Raw genomic sequence first — 25,035 nt, 5'->3', positions numbered from 1 at the left:
GAAAAGAGAGCTCTATATCTTAACTATAAGCAATGTTCTTTGTATAAAAATAAAAATCTATCTCTCCCCTCTGAGTCATAAGGAAGTTTTATTCCTCAGGACTTAAGATAAAGGCTTTGTTGTCCTTGATAACGTCGACATGAAAGCAATGAGCAGCCAGCGCCTACAGCTGTTCGCTGAGAGATACATCCTACGCTGAAAACACCATCGAAAGCTGGAGGACAGAGTAAGGAAGCTAGAGATCAAAACCGTCACAAAAAGGGATAAATCAGATAGAAAGCAGCTTAATCACCTGTACTGGCATGGGCTGGAAAGAGGACACATGACAGTGTAGCATTTAGAGTAAGGATTCATCTTACTGACAGTTGTAGATCATGGGTGGCACACAGTGGCCAGTTTCATTGGATCTGAGAATGGAGGAGCAACAACCACTTAACACGTCTGCATCCACCTCTTTCAGCATCTTAATTCCTCTTTTTCTATTAACTGATCTCCACAATCTACAGGAGGTGCCCCTTTTATTTTGCTCTGCTTAAACGGAAACCATTATGCTCCTTCCAAATTTAACTGATTTTTAATGTGTGTGTGCGTGTGTTGCTGATTCCATCCCCAACCAAATGAAAATATCAAGAATCCAAAATTAGAACTATTCCACAGAATACATTTAAATTAAAGCCTGAAATCACTAGCTTTAGCATGTTAGGGGCAGCATCTCTAAATAAGCATCCTTGCCATGAAGCTTATTTGTAGATTTGCAGGCAAAGTGTATGAGCCCCTGAGCATTTCCTTTGGCAATATTTTGCCTATATCTCTCCCCAGGGCCAGCTCTACCATTAGGCAGAATTAGGCAATCGCAGTCAGGCAGCTAGAGGGCAATGGTGGCAGTCTCACAGCTGTTCCCCCTTAGCTCCCTGGCTGTTCCCCCATGTTTGAGGTAGAGCTCTGTATGCCACACAACCAGTCCAGAGCCCCCTAAACTAGCCTGCTGCCTCAGGTGTGGTAAAGGCCCCTATCCCACCACCAGAGCCAAAGTAAGATTCAACTGCCAGTCCATCTGGCTCCTGTACATGGAATGAGGAAGGGTGCCATTTTGTCCTTCGCCTCAGGCAGCAAAATGACTTGGGCCAGCCCTAATTATCTTTCTCTGTTGTCTTGTACCAGGAGCCTTGCTGTACCATGTTTACTTGTTGTACCGTGACCTGAAAATTGCCATCTAGCAGCAGCCCAGACACAGGCCTTCTCTGTGGTGGCACTCACCTTATGCTCTCCCTGCTGGTATTTGGGAGTCACCAACTGCGGTGTGTTTTCGACTCCTGTTAAAGACACCTCTCTTTACCCAAGACTTCCCAGAGAATGAGCTTCCCAGAGAGGCTCGCCTGGCACCTATGTTGTGCTCTTTCTAGCGCCCAGTGAATATCTTTTTATTTTCCCAGGCATTTTGGTCTTTTAGCTCTCTTGTTTTAAATCTGTTATTGTAGTTTAAATATCTGCATTGCAGCTAGGTTTTATTTTACATGGTATTTTATGATGTATTTTGTGGTTTTAATAGTTGTGAACTGCCCAGTTAGTTTTTGTATTACGTACTGTGTTTTTTGGTTTTGGTTTTAACTATTTTAAACATTTTAACTGATGACCTTTTGTTTTTATTATGATGTATTTTCATTTCTAATTTTGTTAGATGCTTGATGGAGAAACTGGCCTGGTTTGCACTTAACACTAAGCCATGGCATGGTTCATTGAAATCTGGGTTTTTGTTGTGTCTGAACCCATCCCTGCAAACAAACCATGGGTTGTTAACTAGCTACAAACCACAAATAGGATCCATGGAGGCTGTTCACACAACATGCTAACCCACACTCAGTGGTTGAGTGTGGGATGTTGTTGAACCATGGGTTGTTTGTTGAACCATGGGTTGTTTCTTGAACCATGGGTTAGCGTGTTGTCTGTACCCAGGACCTTTTCCACAGGATGGCTGGTTAACCATGCAGTGTGGCTTGTTAACCATCCTGAACAACCCAACAATACACCATGGGTTCTCAGGGCGGCTTGTTCAAGAAAAATAAGGCATACCACAGGGTTAACAAGCCACCCTGAGGAAAATGTCCTGGGTTCAGACAACACCCTAACCCACAGTTCAATAAACAATCCACAGTTCAACAACAACCCACACTCAATCACTGAGTGTAATAAGTTAGCGTGTTGTGTGAACAGCCCCATGGTGTGTTGTTGGCTTACGACGTCTGGCTTGTTTAGGCCATGGCTTGTTGTGATGTCTGAACCTAAACTGTAGCTTATCCCTGGCTTTTTTGTTTTGCTGGCTGCCCTGAAATAGGGGCACCCAGCAAGAGCAGCCTGAAAACTAAACTGCTCTGAAAGTTGGCAAAATGGATGGGAGAGAAACAAACTAGTGATAGGAGAAACAAGCCTTGGTTTGTTTGCTTGTCTGCAAGACAAATCATGGCTAAAGCATCAAATAGTTAACATAAACCATAGCTTAGTGTTATAAGGCAGCTTCCCACGATTCCCTTGTGTGCTGGTGACACTCTCAGGCTGCAGTAGCTATATAGGCCTCAATGCAACAGAGGTTCTGCTTAGTGCTTACAAACCTCCTTTAAGTCAGACAGAACATATAGATACTCCAATGAGGGTAGATGGCTGGCACATATCGAAAATGCTATATTTCAAAATCATCCTTTGCTCAGACCTTAGAACAGGGGTGGGCAGACTTTTGTCTTGTGCGATCTACTCTGCTATTTACTAGGATCCTGAGGTCCCCCAATCAGAGCCAGGTACAAAAAAGTGGCTCAGGAAGCAGACATATGCTAAGAATTAAGAAACAAGCTCAGTCCAGGACTTTGTGGTTAGTACCAGAACCACTCACAAGTTCTTTAACATGCAAATCCACTCCTGGTTCTTTCCCCAAGTTCTTTTTTTCTTTTCAGAGAAGAGAGCTTTTTAGTTGCTGCTATTGTTAGACAACTGGGAGTCAGAAACCACTGCTGATCTACTGCAACTCACATAAGGATCTACCAAGAGTTCTCAATGTACCTTGTGGCTACCCTTGATAAGGAAAACACGTCTTTGTGCATTTTATTTCTTTATTACATTTCTATAACACCCAATACCTGACGCTTTCTGGGCAGTTCACAACTATGAAAACCATAAAATACATTATAAAATACAATGTAAAAGTGTAAAACTACGGTATAAAAGTACAAATCAAAATAAAACCTAGCAGCAATGCAGGCATTTAAACTACAATAACAAATTTAAAACAACAGAGCTAAAAGACTAAAATGCCAGGGAAAATAAGAAGATATTCAAATGGCACTAGAAAGAGCACAACATAGGTGCCAGGTGAGCCTCTCTGGGAAGCTCATTCCACAACTGGCATGCCACAGCAGAAAAGGCCCTCTTCTTAGGTGCCACCCACCTCACTTCCTTCAGTGGGGGCTCCCAGAAAAGGACCACTGAGGATGATCTTACAGTCCAGGCAGGTACATATGAGAGGTTATAGTTCAGTAATGCAAACCTGTACATTTTTCAGTAAGTTTTATTCATTCATATGTATTTCTGGGCACTTTTATCCCACTTTTATATTTTAAAAATACTCAAAGCGACTAACAAAAAGTAAATAGATCATATAAGAGTAAAGTGAAGGGTTATAAAGGGGTGGCAGTCTGCCAGTGGAGCAGTGGCATAGTGAAGCCAGGGCTCGCAGGAACCCAGCACCTGCACTTTCTGATTAGCGGAGATGCTGACCCCGGCTAACCTGCCACCCGCTCAGAATTCCTGGTTCTCTCTGAGCTTAGCTGCAGTCCTCACAGTAGCTGGGGAGAAAATTTACGAGCAAGAATATATTGTTCCCTGTTGTAATACCAAGTATTTGGGGGTGGTTTAGTCTTGAACAGGCCATTAAATCCCATTAGCTTTACAAAATACCTGCTCCTGGTGGAGATTAAAATGGCTAGAAACGGTTTGTTGATATGGATCAAGATAGCTGCCTCTGTTTTTGGACTCTCTTTGCGGGTATATCTCAGGATTGTCATTTTGGAGACCTCCACTTCAAAATTTACCACTACACCACTGCACTGGGGACAAAAGATATGCAAGCCAACTCATCCCTTTGTGCCCAGTTCACTTCAGAGGAGATAGGCCAGGCTACTGAAGCCATATAACGCAAAAAATGACTAGCATGACCAGCAAAAAACTGCCTCAACAAGCCTTTATAAAATACAGTATCTAACTAGTTAAAAAGGTATCCCCAAAGCTCACTGTAATAAACATGTTCTCCCTGCCCACTAAAATAAAAGCAGAGGTGCTCAATTTCTTTAGGAGGGTGTCCCATAACTTTGGCTCTATAGCAGAGCAGAAAAACTAAGCTGGGTTATTGGCTTGGGGATGGGGAAGGAAGGTGGGGGTGGGGAAGGAAGCAGTGTATCAGAGACATATTGGCTTCCCTCCTCTCTTTTCCAAAAGCCAGTTCTTGAGTTGCGTGCCTGGCTCAGTCAGAAACTGTCTTTGGAGAAATGGCATTGGGATGTCACACAATCTAGCTATCAAATACTATAATCATCCCCAATCTGCCACTGTAGCAGGAATGCTGATATCCTAGTCACCCACCAAGTACATTTGGGGATCGTGGTCTTCTATCAGGTACACATGTAATCCACACCAGCAACAGGTGCATGTTGTGAAAAAACAGGCAGGTGGTTTTGCTCTTCTGGACTTTCAAAGGTGGCCTTCTGTTAGGAAACCTCTGCATTAGCCACCCAAGGCCCACCCAAAGACCTTTCAACAAAGGATTATTCTCTTAACAGACTCATGAAAAATATGTAAGTTATAGAAACAGATGTATTTTTTTTGTGCTCACCAAAACGAAAGTAAAACAGGGGCCGGTTTGCCGCTGTGCTGTGCGGTGCTGAGCGCTCTCTAGCTGCTGCTTCCCGGATGTCACAGACCCCAATGTTGCTAGTGCGGAGCGTCCTTCTCGCGGCCCCTTCACTGTGCTGCAGTCTACACCGTACTGCGGCAGCTCCATTCGCCGCTGTAACAAGTTGAAAAAAACTAATTAAATCACGTTTAGTTTTTTTACATTTGTTACAGCAACGGACAGAGCTTCCGCCCCCATGCAGTGAAGTGTACGCACATGCGAGCCCACACATGGGCACACATACGGACACACGCAAGCGCACACACATACACACAACACTACAGTACGGAGCCACATAACCAATTTCCCACTCTGCCAACATTGGTGTTTGTAATTTCAGCAAAGCAGCAGCAAGAGGCCTGGATGCTGGAACAGTGGGGAACTGTCTTGTGGTTTACTGTCCATCTGGTGGGCACATTTGCGCAAAAGGTAAAGGCATCTCACCTGAAACATTATGTGCAATTCAGCCATTTCTATTTTTAAGATTTTAAATATATGTATCTCTCAATTGCGAGATCAAAGACCTCAAGGCTTGCATTTCCGGACAGACTGTGGTGAAAGAATAATTAGACTAGGGTGCAGGAGATGGCCACCGTTCCGCAGCTCTGCTTGCACTTTAAGACTTTGTCTTCCCCACATGGGGAACAGAAATCCCCCTTTCATATGAACAAAAGGGAGAGTGAGTCCCATCATATGAAAACACCAATTTTGTCTGGAAAGTACTAAAGACACGTATATAGAAACAAACAGTATTACAAATACGTTAAAGATCTCCCAGCCCTAAGAAACTTTACTATTTATTATTAGTAACTTTAACATCTGTTCATTTTGTTGGCACAATAAAATAACAGATCATAATGGGGTGCCCATTGTCCTTTTCGCATTTCCACAAACAAGTGAACTTTGCTTCAGCAGACTTCGCAAGCAGGGCTGTATATATGCTGCAATTCTACTGAAACCCCAAAGAATCGTATTGTCTGAACACAGGACATTTTCCGCAGGGTGGTTTGTTAACCTTGCAGCTTGACTTATTTTTTCCGAACAAGCCACCCTGAGAACCCATGGTTTGTTGTTGGATTGTTCAGGGTGGTTAACCAGCCACCCTGCTGAAAATGTCTTGAGTTCAGACAATAGGCTAGCCCATGGTTCAACAACAACCCACACTCAACCACCGAGTGTGGGTTAGCATGTTGTATGAACAGTCACAATGTGTTAATGGGGGCAGATTTCAGCTCCTTAAAAATCTCAGCTTCTATTTTATAAAGGGCGATATGCTTGAAAGTGGATTGGCTATCTTGCTAAACTCTCAGGAGAAAGAGGGATGAGTGGTTGAACAGGTTTTCCAGGGCTTCATTATCTTCTATATCTTCTTTCCCCTTCTCACGATTGGCCAAAGCAAAATTAATTATGCAATGGTAAAAACAGCAGAATAAATTATGCAAAGTAATACAAAATGTTTGCTTAATTTGCATAATGAAAATAGGTCACATAATTAAGCTTTTCTTGACACAGAATTTTGAATTTTTATTTTTCTTAATGCAGAATAACACACAGCTCTGCTTAGAAGTCTGTGTGAGGTCGTATGCACATATAAACAACATTTCAATAGTGTTATTTCCAAGTTTGTGTCTGCAGTAGGACAAGAGGGAAAGTATCAATAATTTTGCTTCAAATTAGTTGCTTACTTAAATTTCTGCACATTAACAAGATAATGAGAAACAAGAATTAGACTTTGTATGTTCTGTGCAGTCACTTAATTTTTAAAATGAAAGGCACAGAGCTCACGCAATTTAATGCTCCTCCATTAAAAAAAATGTTCTCCACATAGTAAACTAAATGTTAAGGGAGAAAACAGCTCTAGCCTAGCCTAGCCCAATTTTATGTTATTTTCACGTTATGTGGCATGGAGGCACATGTGAGCACCCACCTGCAGTCCACAGAGCTACAGCTCAAACACAAGTTTACCACCTTGGCTGAGAACTGGGCATAAGTCTGACCCTGTTTCTGACTTGGACTTGTTACTTTGCCAACAATGGAGGCTGGTGGCTCCGATTTCGGTTGGGCTGTGCATCCATTCTACGTTTCAGTCAGAACCAGCCACCTTTAAAAGAGCTATCCCCAAAGTAAGTTCAGCACCTGGTATAGCTGCTTTAGAGTTCTGGCTGGTTCTGGCTGAAACCTGGAATGGATTCACAGCCGCACTGAAATCGGAGCTACCTGTCTCCACTGCCTGCCGGTGCATAACATAGGGGGCTGGATATTGGTTTGCAGATGCTATGTCGCGCTAGGACAAGCATATATTCCGGGATAACCATATAAAACATTGAATCCATAGAACGCACATCAAACTTTCATATAATTGAATTGGGACTAGGGAGAGAACCTGCCAAGGGTCTCTTTTCTTCAGTAATGACTGTCCGGAAGTTGGTAAAATCTTCCTTTTTAGGAAGGCCTTCAGTGGGTAATTTTACTTGCTGTTTTAACTAGTTTCTGTTTTAAAATATTTTATATATTTTTCATTGCTGTGCTGTGTCTTTCTGCTGCTTTCTGCTCCTATAGAGGGATATTTTAAATTGTGAAATCTGTATTAGTTTTGAGCCACCTGGAACGTTTTGGAGAAAAAGGCGGGATACAAAAGTTTTAACTATCAAAACGTTGTACTCAATGGAGCCAGTGTGGTGTAGGGGCTAGAGTGCTAGACTGGGAGTCGGGAGATCTGAGTTCTAGTCCCCACTCAGCCATGGAAGCTCCCTGGGTGACTTTGGGCCAGTCACATACTCTCAGCCCAACCTACCTCATAGGGTTGTAGTTAGGAGGATAAAATGGAGGATTTTATCCTCCCAACAATGGAGGAGGAGGATTATGTACGCCGCCTTGAGTTCCTCAGAGGAAAAAAGGCGGGATAGAAATATAACAAATAAATAAATAAATAACATTGGATACTACCCTATGTGCCTACCCCTAATAGTTTCCTTCATCGGCCTTTTAAAATGAACTAAACTTTTAAAACTATCATCCAATTCCGTTTTTCATGCAATTTCCAGGGGTACACATTAGGGAGAGCATACATCGACCATATACACAAGGAGACATACATTTGCAAACAAGAACTGGCTGGCAGGGGCAATTTGTATACATTGCATGCCAGCGGCAGGTTCCTTTGTGCCCCAGATAAACTTTCCCCAGAGATACACATTAATATTCTGGCCTGATGATCAATACACATGACAGCTCCATGCATTGTTTGTACATTTCTACATACCTGGAGGTTGTGGCAAGTAGGCCCCAATTAATTTTGATCTCTTCTTTTCATAGCCCTTCTGCGTGATGTCACCTGCCAAGGAAAGCAAAAGAAAATCAATAAAAGCTTGAATGAAGACACAATGTGGCTGCTCAGGTAGCGGACGCTTTGCCCCTACGGCACTGACTGTTTGTCTTGACAATTGTAATGAATGAACAACTGAAAGTGCATTGCATTCATTCTGCTCAGAAAATTAAATTTACACTGGAGCCACTTTTGGCAACTGAACGTCCAACATAGTTTTATACCGACTGTAGAGAGTCCAAGAATCAGAGGGCTGCATTGTCATTCTGATATTCTGTCACACAAAACTACATCAGCCTTCATTAAGTTAATCAACAGTGGATTATATAGAATGCTTGGGCCGGTAATGGCTGGCAAAAGACATTACCAATTAGCATTTTCTCCACTATTAATGGGATTCTTTAATCAAGCATGAAGGGCGCACAAAAGATTTGGAACTGTTGACGTACTATTTAAATAACAATGTAAACATTTGGCTGAGCTTTTAAGCACTACTTCAAGACAAAAATGCAAAGCAGCAAACACATCCTACTTCCCACGATCAAACTATAAAAAGATCGCTTCAGCGGTGTGGTTGGGATAAATGTTCAAATGGGTAAAATGAACTTCACAAATCCCATGTGCCAAGTCATACGAAAAGCAAAGAAATAATGCTGGAATATTCATTTCTTGCTCTCATTAACAGATCACAAAGTTTAAGCATGGGTCACAAATATGGGTTGAATCTGATTTAGCAATCTACGGAAGATTTTCATGCCAGTAGCACCAGTACAGTGTAAAGCAGGAGGAAGTAACCTTTCTGGATCTGTGGGCACATTTGGCAATTCGATAAATTGTCCTGGACACCATCACAAAATGGGGGTGGTATGGATGAAAGCATCAGCCTGCAGCCACCTGCCATCTTCATTTCCTAAGAATGTCCCTGTCCCCACATGTGGCCCAAAGGCATTCATGGGAAATGATGTTGGGAGCAGCTAGGGGCCTTCACTTTGCTTTGAAGAGATCCAAACTGCCAGTAAGAAATAGGATTTAAAAATAAAAATAAATAAAAAGTAGGAGGGGTAGGGCACTTCAGCAGGAGCCAAGAAAGTTGTCCAAGGCTGCGCTAGTACCCATGGGTGACATATTGCCTAACCCAGTGTAAAGACTCTATTGGCCCAATTCATGTCCTACATTAGAGTGGAATACCTTTTTGTCCCCAAGGGCCACATGCAGTGGTGGCCATGGGCAAGGCAAAGGCTGGCATCTCCCTTGCCTCCTTCTAATCTCACACACCCACAAACAAACACAAATCTCCTCCCCACACTGTTATACACAAACACACACACATACACACATGATTGTGATGGGGAGGATGATGTGGGGGAGGGTTACTCCCACGTACTGACCTTCCCATCACGATCACTCTTCCCATAGCCCACTGAGCAGCTGAGCACTGGGCTTGTGGGAGCACAATTTGCAGCGGCAGAGGGGATTTGGGCCAGGGTTTGGACACAGGCACACATGCAAGCCGCACTGAAGGCCTCTGAGGGCTGCAGGTTGTCCACATTTCTTTATTTTTATTTATTTAAAATATGTCTAGGTCGCTTGTAAGAGCAAAAGCCCAGGTGGCTTACACAATAAAATCCTATACGGTAAGAACCCATAACATGGTGAAACAGCAAAAATTAATAAAATCAACAATCACCAGTAATGGAACATCTAGCCCAGATGGTACTAAAATTTAAAACACAACTGCAGCTAAAAACCCACAACTGTCCAATAAAACGTAGTCAGGAAAAGGCCAGAGGAAACAAGCAAGTCTTCATGGCTTTCCTAAAAGCTCGCAATGACATGCCCTTGATGGCAATCCATTCCAGAGGTGTGAGGCCACTGCAGAAAAGGCCCTCTCTCATGTATGTGACCACGTAACTGCCATCAAAGCAGTTGATGGGCAAATGAGAAGGAAATCTGTTGCAGATATTAAAGTGCAGGCAGGCTGATATGGGTGAAGACAATCCTTCAAGTAATTTAGTTCCAAACCATTTAAGGCATTAAAAGTCAAAACCCACACTTTAAATTGGGCTCGGAAAGGCACTGGTAACCAGTGCAGCCACTGTAGTATAGGTGTTATATGATCTGATCACCTTACCACCAACGCTCGGGCGGCCACATTCTGCACCAGATGAATTTTCCAATCCGTCTTCAAAGGCCACCCCACATACAGAGCATCACAGTAGTCCAGCCTGGATGTCACTATGGCATGGATAAACAAGACAAGGTCTATCCTCTCCAAATAGGACTGCAGCTGGCATACCAGCCAAAGCTGGTAAAATGCACACTTGGTCTTTCAGGGGGAGTGCAATCCTATCTAAGACCAGTTGTAAACCTCCTAGAGGCTGGATTCCAAAAGCCAGAGCCAGAAATACCACAAACAGAAGGATAGAAGGACCAGCTCCTAGTATTTGTATCAGGCCTGGTCAATCCAGAGGCTAATCCTAGCTAATCATAGGGGCCAATGCTGACACTCCTCTTTTCCAGAGAAAGTTCAGGGTTCCCAGCCACAGCCCATGAGGTGCAATTTTGCAAAAGCAAGTTTGTCCCTGACATGCTTAAATTGAACAATGAGTACCACTGAAGTTGAAAAGCTTGATAAATTTGCAAAACACACTACATGTGTCTTTCAATAAATGGATCAACAACAACTTTCCACAGAATAAATCAATTGTCTATGCTACACAGGGCCACTACTCATGTTACTTTTCCCTATATGCCTGGAGATAAGACCCTTCCCCAACCTGGAGCCCTCCAGATGTTTTGGACTGCGAGTCCCATCAATCCCAGCCAGCATGGCCAATGGTCATGGATGACGGAAGTTGTAGTACAGAACATCTGGACTACATAGGTGTTGTGGTGCAAGAAAAATGAAGTTATACTTGGCAGTCCAAGACTTTCAAAAACAAAATGGTGGATATCATTGAAGGGTAGGTGTGGAGGAATAGAGATTTTACATTTAAAAGTTGCAGGAACAGGTAGCATTGTTTGGATACTGTTTCAATCTCATTGAAACCTAATCTGTGTATGCTTTAAAATGTGGTTTGGGGGACTGGGCAGGAAAGAATAAGAAACAGTAAATACACTGGAGTGCAACACATGCAAACTTGAGTCAAGATTAATCATTTCAGGAATGAGAAAACATGAAAAGCAGGGCAAGAGGCTCAGTGTAAGCATCTGAGATGCACTCGGTCAAGAAGAACTGGAATTCACCTACCCCAAAGAATGAGAAAACAGTTTTTAAATTTAACGTATGTATTTATTTAAAACATTTCTTGGCCGCCTTTCAGAGCAGAAGCCCAGAAGTTTTGTTTCCCTTCCTAGTTTTAATAGTGACACAGTCTCTTTTCTGTGGCCATATTCAACTCCGCGAGTCCTTAATTTAGGCTTCAACAAGAGCAGGCAGGAAGCAGGTGCTTAGCTGCTCATTAACATGCAGCACTTCTGAGGCGGCATTGCACTCCCCCCACCCCCTTGTATTTCTGCAGCACAGGTAACTCTCTCCAGTGTATATGCGCTACCACTTGCTGAGAGATGTGTTTATTAAAATACATTTACGCACAAGGGTAGGAAACAGACATCCTGCATTCATTTGATAAAGCCATTATGGAAAACATCAACTGGCTAGAGAGTATGTTCCATCACACCTCTTTTCTTTGCAGAACTGTACTTCTGAAATGCACTGAAATATAATTCAAAGCAGGGATGACAAATAAATAAGCTTCATCATTGGGGGCAAGATTGTACACTTTAGCTTATCGCTAACTGTAGTTTCTATGGTGTAGAAGAAACTGTGTGGAGAGTATAATCTGTTCCCTGGCAACCATATTTGAAGGAGGAATAACAAATGAACAGTATATTCCCATGAACAGTCAGGGCTGCTAGCATGTAATGTACTATGTGAACCAGTCCCTAGATCAGTAATTCCCAGACAGAGTGTTGTGCATAACCCTAATGGCAAATAGTAGTAACACAACATCTTAGCAAGAAGGCCCAGCAGTAACAGCACATGCTTTGCATTCAGAAAGCCCCAGTTCAATCCCTAGAGTCTTGATTTTAAAAAAAGAATCATGTAGGTAGGTGATATGAAAGACCTCTGCCTGAGAAGCCCTGGGGGGTTGCTGTTAGTCAGAGCAGAGAGTACTGGTCTATATCTGGGGTAGGAAACCTGGTGCCTTTCAGAAGTTGTGGACTATACCTCCCATCAGACCCACCCAGCATGGCAAATTGGCTGGGATTAGATGTAGTCCAAAGCATCTAGAGGGGACGAGGTTACCTACCCCTGGTCTAGATGGACAAAACAGTATGACCCTGTCTAAGGAGCCTCTCTGAGAGCACGTGATTCTTACCCATGCCGTGGTTTACTTTTGGAGAGTGAAAAAACAATGTATGCCTCCATTTTTAACTCAAACATCAAGTGTATCAGCTATCAAAAATTTGGGAAACACCACCCTAGCTTTGGCTCCAGTTTGAACCCAAACAGTTGAGCTGAATAGCTACACATAAAGAACAAGACTGACGTTGGAATTTTCCATTAGACCTACAGGCAAGGATGTGTAGGGGGAACACGAATGGTTTCAGTGAAGATTCGCGTACTTGTAGGCAGTGAAATAATAATACCAGGACAAACTTTTTCAAAAACCGTAACCCAAGCTGTGGACATTGCGGGTGAATGTCCCCCTTCTTTCTCCCACCCCCAAACTCATTCTATCCTCCAAACATTCAAGTTGCTTTACAGCTTGTTCGCTGCTGATGACTCAAATCCAAGTGTCAGTGTCTTGGCAAGCGAGATCCGAATGAAACAAAGCTCCTCATAAACGAGCACTATGACTCACTGATTTCTCCCACTGATGATGCAGACAGTCTCTCCGTCTGCCCTTCCAAAAATACACAAGGAGACAAGGGATTGCAGTTTGGAGAGGAAGCAAGTTGCAGAAGAGTGAGGGGGGGAAAGGCAGCAAAACAAAATGGGATGCATGTTGCAGCATAATGTACACTAAGGCCAACAGCCAAAGAACTGAACAGCTGAGTTGCACATACCTAAGGAGGTGTTGAATTTGTGGAATAGCCCCTTTCACCCTCCAAGCTGCTTGGTAAACCACTGTTGAAATTGGGAAGGGGTTCAAACACTGTTTTAGATTATTGGGGGAAGCGGTCTGCTGTTCAAAGTGGGAGGAAACCCTAAAAAAAACCACACGATGCACGTATTAAACTATGGGTGTGCCTAAATTAGTTCTTTGAATCCTCACTTTAGGATGACAAACATGTAATCTAGTACACTTTTCCAATATTATCTAATATGGTTTCAGTTTAGCAAAGCTAATCCCATCTGTATTTACAAGAAAAATATTGAACCGAACAATTCAGAGGAATTAACAGGATTTGTACAGCACCACTGGTTTTCCCAGTAGTAATGTATGGCTGTGAGAGCTGGACTATAAGGAAGGCTGAGCGCCGAAGAATTGATGCGTTCGAACTGTGGTGCTGGAGAAGACTCTTACGAGTCCCCTGGACTGCAAGGAGGTCAAATCAGTCCATCCTAAAGGAAATCAACCCTGAGTGCTCACTGGAAGGACAGATACTGAAGCTGAAGCTCAAATACTTTGGCCACCTAATGCGAAGAGAAAACTCTCTGGAAAAGACCCTGATGCTGGGAAAGACTAAAGGCAAAAGGAGAAGGGGACGGCAGAGGATGAGATGGCTAGATAGCATCACCGATGCAATGAATATGAACTTGAGCACGCTCCGGGAGAGTGCGCAGGACAGGAAGGCCTGGCGTGCTATGGTCCATGGGGTCACGAAGAGTCGGACACGACTGAACGACTGAACAACTGCAGACAATAATGTAGATCACAACTACTTTCAACTTCTTTGCAAAAGGATGTATTGTATTGATGCCAGACTTTCTTTTTCTTTTTACCCCCTTTTAGTCAATTTGAGTTTTGCTCCTGAAAGGCACCCGTTTATCTTGCTGTTGTGGTTGTTGTTACTACAGGCTGGTAAGGCTACTACAGGCTGTAGGTAAATGGAATGGGAATGGTTGCATTTTCAACTGTTGAAATATACAGAAAACTTAGATAATTCCTAAATGAATGAAAAGGACAACAATATTTTGCTATCTTTTTGTCACATTGCCTACTGATAAAAATGTACTCAAAAGGACAAAGACAAACCCATTTACTGTCCATTGGACCCATTCGTTGCTAATGAAAGCCAAAAGTATTCCAGCATATATTAAAATGCCTTTTATATGTGAAGTCTGATTAGCATATCCTCAGTATTACATATCCCATTATTTTGCACATAATAACTTAAACTGTATTATGTACCATTCACATAATTTATTTTGAAGAACAAAACCAAAGCACAAACACAACTTTGCCAGTTGATTTAGTTTATGCATATTTGTTTACTTTCTACACCCTGAACCCATCCCACCTTCCCCTTCTGAAATACTCATTTTTATACTTACCTTAAAGTCTCCATCACTTCAGCATACCTAGTGCGCCCAAAGCATTGCCTTCTTTTTGAAACTTTACTGAACTGAGACCAAAGATTATAAAACGAAGGGGGGAAAACACCCCATCCAGCTTTGGGGTCACAATTTCTAATATTTTGACAACCAGGTGGTGAGCCTAAATTGCCATGGCCCTGGCTGAAAGCCAGAAATACAGATGCATTGCTGAAAATGTAAATATTCTATACCAGGAGCAATGTGTGGTCCATTGGTCTTTTGAGAGTTTCCCCAAGAAAGGAGCATTTGTACTGCACTGCTTTTATGGCCTGGATTACTGTAACGTAAACAGAGACTAGTTTAACAGGGAAGCTTTCCATTCTCAACGTTTATTTTGTTATTTGAAGCTTTAACGGACACTTTATGTAATGAAAGCAAATCATTTCCATTTTTGGAATTTTATGGCCATTAGGATCACTTGTAATGTTGTTTTCTTTCCTTTATAGCTTTATAAGGCTGGTGGGTTATCTATGAAGTGTAGATCTTTCTTTCTTTTTTGCAGCTGCTGACAAAGCTGTCTTTCATCTCCCCAGTGCCTGTTTAAAAGCCCCAATCAGCCAGAGTTGCCAGATATCTTACTTTACAGAGGATAGTCCTCTATTCTGGAGAGCTGGCAGAGGACAGTCCTCTATTTGAAGGTGTCCTCTACTTAAAGAGGTTCCCTCTCTTTCTTCTCCCAACTGCCTGGGGAGGGGGGGCATTGGAAGAAGGGCTTCAGACCCCTTTGTCCTCCCAGCTGTATCACTGGGAACAATGAGGTCCAAATTGCGCTCAGAATGAACAGTTTGAGGACAAGAGGTCTATTGGCAGAGCCCAATTCCAGAGTGAATGGGGGTGGGAGACATTGCCCTTGACTTGTGGAACTCCCTTTCTCTAGAGAATTGCCAGAGCCCACTTTGGAGAATTTTTGTAAGTATCATGACTTTTAACATTTCTGGTTTTTCTTGTTTTGTTTTAACAGCTTATGTGTATATGCACAAGTGAATAGCCTTTATGATGATTGGGGGATCCTTGGCCCTCAGGAGAGACAGTATCCAAATCCCCTCCTTGAGATGCAGCAAGTTCCCTTTCTGATTTGGAGGCAAAAGCCAAGTTACTGCCTAGTCTTTGGGAACACAGGTGCCTAAAGGTGTAGGCTGGGTTAGCTGCCAGGCAAAGAAGTGCCTGCCTCAGGAATAAGGTTACTCATGAGTAAGACTCTCCACAGAAGTAAGACCTTCCCTCATTTGGGCCTGGGCAAAGCCCTAAATTCTCAGGCTCAATAGCAGAGAATTGCAGGAACAACATCTGTACTCCAGCTCTCATGCTTGCATTATTTGGCTACCTTGCTCTCAGTAGTATCCTGTGCGCTTAGACCGCTGGACCACCTTTGGACCGTGCTCCTGTACTGAGATTTGCTGGTTTTTAGCCTCTCTGTCTTGACACCGCTTGAAGAAGGACACTGCCTGCCTAGGTCTTTGCCAGAAGCCTTGTTCTGTGTCCAACCACTGACAATTGATGTGTAAAATGGACAAGACTTTATCTGTTGTGGCGCCCAGGATTTTGATCTTTCAGCTTGCCCCATCATTAATGGCATTTTGGTACTTTGTGAAAGCAGAATTATTCAGCTGCACCTTTGGTCTAAAGATCCCATTTTTGTTCCTGTTCTTTCTGAAACTGTTGCGTTTTTACATCCCACTTTAATCGCTTTATTGTGTGCTGTTTTTATTGTATGGTTTGTTAACTAAATTCTAATTAGCCACCCTGGAGCCCCTTTGTTGGACAGGAAGTGTTAAACATATTTTAATTGATAAATACATACATAAATTCATGGTGCATCTGTGATTCCTGGCCCACACATCCAGCAGCTGGGTCTGCTCATGTCATTCCTGCCCAGTCATATCACCAGCGTAAATATCATGCTGATATATCTATTATCCACAGGACAAGGACCCCTACTCTAGTGATGGGAAGGGTTCTAGGAAGCAAGCAATTCAGCTACTCCTTATCTCTTAACTATGATTAAGAGAGAGCCAGGGGTACATTTGCACAGGTCTTAAGATGTCCTGTAGAAAATCCTACATTTTGTACTAGTAGTAAACAAAGAGAAGGCTGTTAAGAAAAAGAGTTCCGATCCAGTGCTGGCTCCAGGTTTTGGAGGGCTCTTAGGAAGGACTCCCTCCATGGGCCCCCTCCCTCGTTCGTCTGTCTTCTCATTGCCATTATCACCATCTGCTTGTATTGGCCCAAGGCCTGTAACCAAGTCACCTGTAGTTTTAGAGGGGCCTAGAGATCCATAATGCTTTGCTTAGGTTCATTATTAGTGCAATTCCCTTGCTAGTGGGCCTCTGAGCATGTAAGATGAGTCAAAGGTCAACAGCGCGGCATCAGCACATTCCATGCTAATGAAGGCTAGTATCTTATCAGGGATGTGCCTGAGAAGTGAGGCTATGTTTATGCCAAGTTACAGGTGGCTGTGCTGGAAAGTTCTGATTGTTTTTCTTCTGAACAAGCACTGCTGGGAATGAACACTAATGAACACTTGCTTCTGTCATGCTGCCTCACTGCTAACATGTATGGTATAAAACCCATTGTACCCCATGGCTCTGGGTTCAGAGAAGCTGTCTGATCCAACCATTGGGTATACCTGTGTGCTGTAAGTACTCAATAAAGGCTCCTTGTAAGCAAACCTGGGTCTGGCTTATCATTATCTTGGTATCTCCAAACCTTAGCAGCCCATAGCTGGGGCATAAACTGCTATTGAGCCTCCTTCTCTTTCTCATCATTGCAACCACTTGCTAGCTTCCTTGACAGGCAGAGAACTGTGATCAAGTAAGCACTGGCATCTGCTGCTGCTATTTCTCACTACCGCTGTTGTTCAGGCCAGAGTGAACAAGGATATTGCAGCGGTGAAGAGGAAGAGCAAGTCTAGGGGGCTCTTGTCAGTTGGCCTCTGCTGGGGCGTGGGCCCTCAGCAGGTGCCTCACTGTTCCTACCCTGTTCAAATCCATCCATCAACATGGCTGCACATTAACCTCTTAAATTCAAAATCAAGCAGACCCAATTATTCTTGCTTAACAAAAGTATGGAAACCTAAACTGATAATTAAGATAATGCAAACAGAGCAGCAAAATGTGATGTGCTGAAGTGATCCTAAATATGGATTAGCCAAAAGCAAAAGCAATTTCCTCTTTAAGAAAAGGAAATGGAAATCAAACATTGGTCTTGTAATTGCTTGCAAGCAATCCTCTCAACACTGCACTTAAAACAAGGTTTCAGCCCCCACCCCTCGCCCCCGCCACTCAAGTCCTGTGCAATGCCATGTTTGCAGATATCTGCATTTTCAGTTTTTAGGCACAAAAATGACCATGTCTGGAAATCTCTACCAATGGTATCTAGTGGAAATTTCCTATTATGCAATCAGAATTAAGCTGTTTTTCTCAATATATAAACCATATTACAATGCTGGAAGACTGTTTTTTCCAGTCTTGTTTATAGCTATATTTTGTTCCCTAAACTACTTCTATTATGTTCTTGCTCAAATTCCAAAGACAATTGTTGAAATTCCTGTTTTGAGAATGCTGCCAAGACAATAACAGGAAGACTCCTGTAACTTATTATTGATTCCTCGCCCCCACTGCTCCAGAAACAGTCATATTACCTTCATGCCCCATTCAATATTAAAGATAAACTTAGAATAACCAAAGTGGTATACTGTGAAATGACATTTCAACACACTTTACAAACTCTTGATAGGTAATTAAAGGACTCAAGTACTTTGATGTGGAAGGCATGCAAAGAAAACCATGAAGATGATTCATAGATTTCAGCAGCCAACAATGTATAAATGGATGGTAAACAGTGTTTTTCATCTTTCAACGTGCAAAATGTAAAACAGTTCAGAACACCACTGGTATATGGACTGACTATTTTAAGGACAACTCATATAGTACTGACCTCTAGTGAAAGGCTGACAGTGACATACAAGTCTTGTGGCTGACCTTGGCTCCATGAGGTCATAATGCTTAACCATGGTTTGCTTTCTTTAACCAAGTTTAACATGTTATGTCAGTATGGCCTTGTTTGGATGTAATACTAACCACAGTTTAATGTTTGGTGCTCCCCTGCCCTTAAGTATGGTTAAGCATCACATCTGCACCAAGCAAACCATGGTTATGAAAGTTCCCCTGCCTCTCCAGTATCTCTGATTACTAAGTGACAAGAAGGTCTCACTTGTGTCTCCCTGTCTATGCCAGCTGGGCTTAATATGGCAATTGCTGTTCATTTGAATATTTACCAAGGTTACGGCAGAAAACCATGGATAAGGATTATGTCTGCACTGGCATGAAATGCAGCATTTAAAAAACATGTATGGTTTAAATATACTGTGCCCCAAGAAACATATGGACCATTATAACATGGATATGACTTCTTCATGGTGATGAAAAGGGGAACATTCTGTTGCTACCCATAACAGCTAGGCTGGACATGAAATATGGGCTCACTGCAAACAGATCTCCTGTGTATATAACCTACCCCGTTGTCTTCAGTAGAAAAGCATTCCATGGTCCTAAATGGGTGCATGTGCAATGCTGCCTCTCCCCTAAAGTTAATGAGAAAGCCCTTGTGGCAAGGAGGTCTATGTATTTTAAACCCCTGCATGCCACAGCAAATAACCGAATTGGGGGCTAACACAATCTAGACCCATTTCAGTCTAGATTATCTAGACCCATTTCAGTCGGGCTTCAGGCTTGGGCATGGGACAGAAACGGCCTTGGTCGCCTTGGTAGATGATATGAGGAGGGCTCTGGATAGGGGTGAATGCTCCTTCCTTGTTCTCCTCGACCTCTCAGCGGCTTTTGATACCGTTGACCATGGTATCCTCCTGGACCGCCTGGAGGGGTTGGGCATTGGAGACACCGTATTACAGTGGTTCCGGTCCTTCCTCTCCAGCAGGTACCAGAGGGTAGCAATGGGAGAGGAGGTTTCGGACCCGTGGCCACTTACTTGTGGGGTGCCACAGGGTTCCATCCTCTCTCCAATGCTATTTAATATCTATGTGAAGCCGCTGGGGGCTACCATGAGGAGGTTTGGGGTGCGGTGTCATCAATATGCAGATGACACGCAGCTCTACCTCTCATTCAAATCTTCACCAAGGTTGGCTGTAGAATCCCTGTCCAAATGTCTGGAGACGGTGAGTGGCTGGATGGGGAGGAATAAGCTGAAGCTGAACCCTGACAAGACCGAGGTACTTTTGGTGGGAGACAAGAGGAGATTGGGGGATGTTGACCTGGTGTTGAATGGGGTACGGCTACCCTTGAAAGACCAGGTCCGCAGCCTGGGGGTCATTTTGGACTCCCAGCTGTCCATGGAGGCTCAGGTGTCAGCTGTGAGCCGGACAGCGCTGTATCAACTCCATCTGATATGGCGGCTGTGCCCCTTCCTTCCCGACCATCTGCTCCCATTGGTAGTACATGCCCTGGTCTCCTCTCATTTAGACTACTGTAATGCGCTCTACGTGGGGTTACCCTTGAAGACTGTTCGGAAGCTGCAGCTGGTACAGAACGCGGCGGCTCGCCTAATTAAAGGCAGCCGCCGGCGAGATCACATCACTCCAGTGCTGAAGGAGTTGCATTGGTTACCAGTTGTTTTCCGGGCCAAATTCAAGGTGTTGGTTTTGACCTTTAAAATCCTATATGGTTCCGGCCCAGCCTATCTTAAGGAGCGCCTCCAGCAGCACCAGACAGGCCGCTTAACAAGATCAGCCTCGGATGGCCTTCTCTCTGTCCCATCAGCCAGGACAGCTAGACTGGTGGGGACGAGGGAGAGGGTCTTTTCTGTGGTGGCCCCCACTCTGTGGAACTCCCTCCCTAGGGAACTCCGCCATGCCCCCTCTTTAATGAGCTTCCGTCGTGCATTAAAAATGTGGTTGTTCAGGCAGGCATTTGGGGTGGGTTAGGGTATTTTAGAAAACGTTTTTACTGTAGAATTTTATTGTTTTAAACTGTTTTATTGTATGTTGCACATCGCCCAGAGTGGCTGGGTGACCAGCCAGACGGGCGATTAATAAATTTAATAATAATAATAAAAATAACAACAACAACAACAACACAATCCAACCAAAGTTAAGTCCCATTGATTTTAGCAGATGGCCTAACTCTCCCATTGAAAGTAATAAAAAAGTGTTTAACACTGGCTGGATCATGCCCAACAATGTTCTTGAATACTGAATACTCTTAGCCATACTTGCTGGAAAACTCTGTGGTTAAGCAGTTGTTGGGTTTGATCAAATCAACAAGGAAATCAAATTATTTTAATAAGTCTACCATTTTTGGATAGCGGGACAGACACAAATTTACAGTTTCAACTGAACTAGTACAACAATATCAAATATAAATTTTGTAGAACCACATTAAAAAAAACAGTATAGAGGTTTTCAACACATTAAAAGAAATTGTATTGTTAACCAATACTGATGTGGTCTTCATAAAATGCTGTGTTTCTTATGTCATACAACAGGTATGTTTGTTTTATACATAAATGTAATTCTGAAGTTACAGGACGCTAATTGAAAGCAAAGGTTTCAAAGAAACCATTGCTGGCACTACAGGTAATGCCATTTTCCCCCCTTGACACATTCATGTCACCTAGCCACTAAATTATTTAGGGTGCAATCCTATGCATGTTTAGACAGAGAAAAGGCGTACAACTCCCAGCCAGCCTTGTGCCCTTAGTGAATATTTAAAAGAAAATCTGAGTATTGCATAATACTAAGCTGCAGATGACCTACTTATCTTGTGTTCCCTAATTTAGAGGGAAAGATGTAAGTATATCCTACTTGAATGCCTTAATGGTATATCACTTACCTTTGCCAGGGAATAAAACATAGAGAAGAACAATATGCAATCCTAATCAACAAGATTATTTTCTGAGTGGAGAATTTATTAATATGGACTGCAAAGTTCCCTGAGGAGGGAATAAAAATAAGTTCAATATGCAGTAACTAGGTTCACGCCTTTTAATTGGCTGGGACTGTTATTCAGTATAATCTCATAGCTATAATGTCCATCAAGTATGACATTAACAACTACGGACATGCATGGATATTCACTGCTAATATATCTGCATTTATAAGCAAGGCTGAATATTAGGGAAAACAACTTCACTGCAAAAAACATTTGGTCAAATAAGGTGCCTAAGGGAATACTGCATTTTTCATTACCAGAGTTCTGGATAACTATCTTGTATGGACATTTCAGGCATAAAGAATCTTTGGGTAACAGGAGAAATTTAGGGCCAATTCATACTCTATGAATCAGCCCTAAAGTGTGTGGAGTGTGTTAAGAAAGCAGAAATTCCCTTTTCACTTAGTCACACTGACCTGGTTCATATGATCATTGCAACCCACCGTGGCACCAGGTTGCCGATCCAAGCCCCCTGCACCCTGGCTTCTCATGTCATCCGAACCCAGTGAGTGTGGCTTGTTGGGGTTGTTAATGAGCAACCCCACAACAGGTCATGAGTTCTGGGTGGTTTGTAAACCACTCCAACAAGCTCGCTTCGCTGGGTTTGGGGGTCATGAGAAGCCGTACCCAGCAAGGGTAATTATGCAAATCAGCTGGCATACGACTGTGGCTCATTAACCACCATGTGATCATAGAATCCGGAGATTGTTTTTGTTGATTACCTTCCTTCAAAATTACCCTGATCATCTGAGTAGATAAAATGTGCAGGTGAAGTCTGTATATCCCTTTCTCATCTTGCTTTGGAACCTGAGATGCATGGTGAGGATAAAATGGACTGATGCTTCAGTAGAAAAGAACTGATAACTAGAAAGGTTAAGCACACTCCTCCAGCATGTTTGCTTCAAACTGCATCCTCCCAACACCACTTCACAGCATAAAAGACGTGTAAACTAAGGTTTGTAAGCTCAGTTGTCTATATAAATCCCTATGAGCACCTTTTAGATGGGAAGAGGTACTGGCCTACAAATTCACAGAAATGTAAATAATTAAGCAACCCAGTTGTGTTCAAAATCAGTATATTCTCCAACCCCACATTGCCAAGATGCTCTGTTTCTTGGCATCTCTCACAAATCTATGGAACCAATTATTCTTAAAACTTGTTTTGACAGTTTTCATTATTAGGACCATCATCAATCACAATGGTACTAGGAAACATGGCTTCAAGCACCACACCCCAAGTCATTAGCAGAAATACCATTCATACTCATACTGCATCAGAGGAGACCCCCAATTCTCACTATTTAACCCATCCTGCCAGCTACTAATGTAAGTGGCAAACAGGCATGGGTCAACTCACAGGAGGATTCCTCTAACAATAAATACAGTAAGGCTCAGATGTTTCATAAGGCAATACAGGACCAGGGCAACGTGAGGCATCTTTGCTGGTCTCGGGCACTCTACCCTCCCTATCTGGATTTGGGCCTGAATGACCAAGGAAAGGTGTATGGAGGGTAAATTGTAAGCAAGCACAAGACTGTAATATCAATACTGATCACAGGGCACATCTGTTAAGACACTAGCCTTAGCTTCCAATTTCCTGGCTTTTTAAAGCTTGAGCCCACATAAGATAGCCTTAACTCTGGTCTTAAACTGGCAGGGGTTTTTTTAATCACTGAATTCATATTAGATCTATGAGACCTTCTGACTTGGCTGCCCTGTATCTAACCTAAAGCCAGGCATTTTTCATTTAGCTTTTCCAAAATATGTATGGATGCTGGAAGCTTGTGTTACTGTCAATACACCACTCCTATGGCCTGTTATATCATCAAAGCTTGCCTGTTTCTTACAAGAATTATCCAATGGCTTCCAGGAACACTATTATTCTGGCTACACGCGGTGAAATCATGGGTCGAGAAAGTGGAATATTTCCTAGAAAGCCACTGAACTTAGGAAACAATACTACAGGATTACTTAGCACTTAAGAAAGATGCTTCTCAGTTTTTGAACTTTTAAATTAAAGATGATTTGGTTAACACAGGATGTGTGTGTGTTTCGCTCAACAGCATGTGAATCAGTCACAATTAACATGCTCTAACTGCTAAATTCCCTTTCATGGATCACTGCCTTGTTGTGGCGAAGGGGCTTGCGTAACTCAGTGAAGTCATAAGTTATGCCGTGCAGGGCCACCCAAGACGGACAGATCATGGCAGAGAGTTCTGACAAAATGCGGTCCATTGGAGAAGGAAATGGCAACCCACTCCAGTATTCTTGCCAAGAAAACCCCATGGAACGTATCACAAGGCTAAAAGAGATGACGCTCGAAGATGAGCCCCTCAGGTCGGAAGGTGTCCAATATACTACTGGGGAAGAGCAGAGGGTATTTCCAAGTAGCGCCAGAAAGAGTGAAGCGGCTGGGCCAAAGCTGAAAGGACACTCAGCTGTGGGTGTGTCCGGTGGTGAAAAGAAAATCCGATGCTGTAAAGAACAATATTGTTTAGGAACCTGGAATGTCAGATCAATGAATCAAGGTAAGCTGGAGGTGGTCAAACATGAGATGGCAAGATTGAACATTGACATCTTGGGAATCAGCGAACTAAAATGGACAGGCATGGGTGAATTTAATTCAGGTGACCATCATATCTATTACTGTGGGCAAGAATCCCTTAGAAGAAATGGAATAGCACTCATAGTCAACAAAAGGGTGGGAAAAGCAGTACTGGGGTACAATCTTAAAAATGATAGAATGATCTCAGTACGAATCCAAGGCAAATCATTTAACATCACAGTAATTCAGGTCTATGCCCCAACCACTGATGCCGAAGAAGCTGAGGTTGATCAGTTCTATGAAGACCTACAACACCTTCTAGAACTAACACCAAAAAAAGATGTCCTCTTCATCATAGGGGATTGGAATGCTGAAGTAGGAAGTCAAGAAATCACCGGGATAACAGGCAGGCATGGCCTTGGTGTACAAAATGAAGCAGGACAAAAGCTAATAGAGTTTTGCCAAGAGAACATGCTGATCATAGCAAACACCCTTTTCCAACAGCACAAGAGATGACTCTACACATGGACATCACCAGATGGTCAATATCGAAATCAGATCGATTATGTCCTTTGCAGCCAAAGATGGAGAAGCTCTATACAGTCAGTCAAAACAAGACCTGAAGCTGACTGTGGCTCAGATCATGAGCTGCTTCTTGCACAATTTCAGCTTAAATTGAAGAACGTAGGGAAAACCACTAAACCATTCAGGTATGACCTAAATCATATCCCTCATGAATAT

General features: G+C 42.9%; 1 protein-coding gene across 3 annotated transcripts in view; it reads right to left on the bottom strand.

Annotated features, from left to right (window-relative positions):
- The window catches only part of DIP2C (DIP2 acetate--CoA ligase C (putative)), a 421,153-nt gene that overhangs the window by 158,358 nt on the left and 237,760 nt on the right, over positions 1 to 25,035 (bottom strand). For 2 of the 3 annotated variants that reach the window (XM_084859248.1, XM_084859249.1), the window contains exons 2-3: positions 8,196 to 8,267; positions 4,874 to 5,047 (exon numbers count right to left, since the gene is read on the bottom strand). In XM_084859248.1, the coding sequence (XP_084715374.1) occupies positions 4,874 to 5,047; positions 8,196 to 8,267 (246 nt within the window). The remainder of the gene's footprint in view (positions 1 to 4,873; positions 5,048 to 8,195; positions 8,268 to 25,035) is intronic. The other variant, XM_084859250.1, reaches the window with a different exon arrangement.

The sequence above is a fragment of the Heloderma suspectum genome, chromosome 5, assembly GCF_057233095.1.
Source record: "Heloderma suspectum isolate Gila_16-S chromosome 5, 16-S_ref, whole genome shotgun sequence".
In the NCBI taxonomy this organism is placed as follows: Eukaryota; Metazoa; Chordata; class Lepidosauria; order Squamata; family Helodermatidae; genus Heloderma; species Heloderma suspectum.
This window is presented reverse-complemented; position numbering and strand designations above follow the sequence as displayed.